This window comes from Oratosquilla oratoria, chromosome 10 (assembly GCF_046742065.1).
Source record: "Oratosquilla oratoria isolate Oo_2021 chromosome 10, ASM4674206v1, whole genome shotgun sequence".
NCBI lineage: Eukaryota > Metazoa > Arthropoda > Malacostraca > Stomatopoda > Squillidae > Oratosquilla > Oratosquilla oratoria.
In genome coordinates, this window is record NC_134786.1 from 46,924,145 (window position 1) to 46,924,864 (window position 720).

Sequence of the window (720 nt, forward strand, 5' to 3'; positions counted from 1 at the left end):
GAATCGCTCCACCACCCCCTGGGATTGGGGATGATAGGCTGAAGACCTAGACTGCTGGACACCCAGAGTCTGCATTACCTGATTAAACAATCGGGAAGTAAAATTGGATCCCTGGTCTGACTGCACTACTGTAGGAAGGCCTACTTGCGTATAGAAGTAGATAAGGGCTCTCACCACATTCTTGGCTGTGATGCGGCGCAAAGGAATGGCTTCTGGATAACGGGTGGCACAGTCTATCATAGCAAAGAGAAACTTATTACCTCGTGGGGTCTTTGGCAGAGGACCAACGCAACCTATGACAATTCTGCCAAAGGGTTCTTCAATGACAGGGATAGATTGTAGAGGGAACGGTTTAACACTGGGGTGCGGTTTCCCTGCTACCTGACAACGGTGACACCTACTAATGTAGGAACTAATCTCTTTCTTCATTTTAGACCAATAAAAATGTGCTAGAATTTTTGCAATAGTCTTCCTAACTCCCAAATGTCCTGTCTCATTGTAAAGGCGAACGAGGAACTATGTTCTCTCGGCCCTTGAACGAGATGGTTACCAGTTCGGGTGTCCCTATATCTGCTGGGGATCGAATCAAAACACGGAAAAATTCAAGGGATTTAAAGGAGTTTAGAATATATCATATAAAGTCAACCAGCAAAAGGTTCACAACGGATCTTGATGACAGAAACACTTGATATGAGAGGTACGCAGCACTGGGAACCTCCG

The 720-nt window shown here is 45.7% G+C and overlaps 1 protein-coding gene across 1 annotated transcript in view; it reads right to left on the reverse strand.

Moving 5' to 3' along the window:
* The window catches only part of LOC143028891 (uncharacterized), a 3,646-nt gene extending 3,217 nt beyond the window's left edge, over positions 1 to 429 (reverse strand). Inside the window, exon 1 of the mRNA XM_076191246.1 lies at positions 1 to 429. This exon is cut by the window's left edge and continues 327 nt beyond it. Coding sequence (XP_076047361.1) covers positions 1 to 429 — 429 coding nt within the window.
* Between the last annotated feature and the right edge of the window lie 291 nt (positions 430 to 720).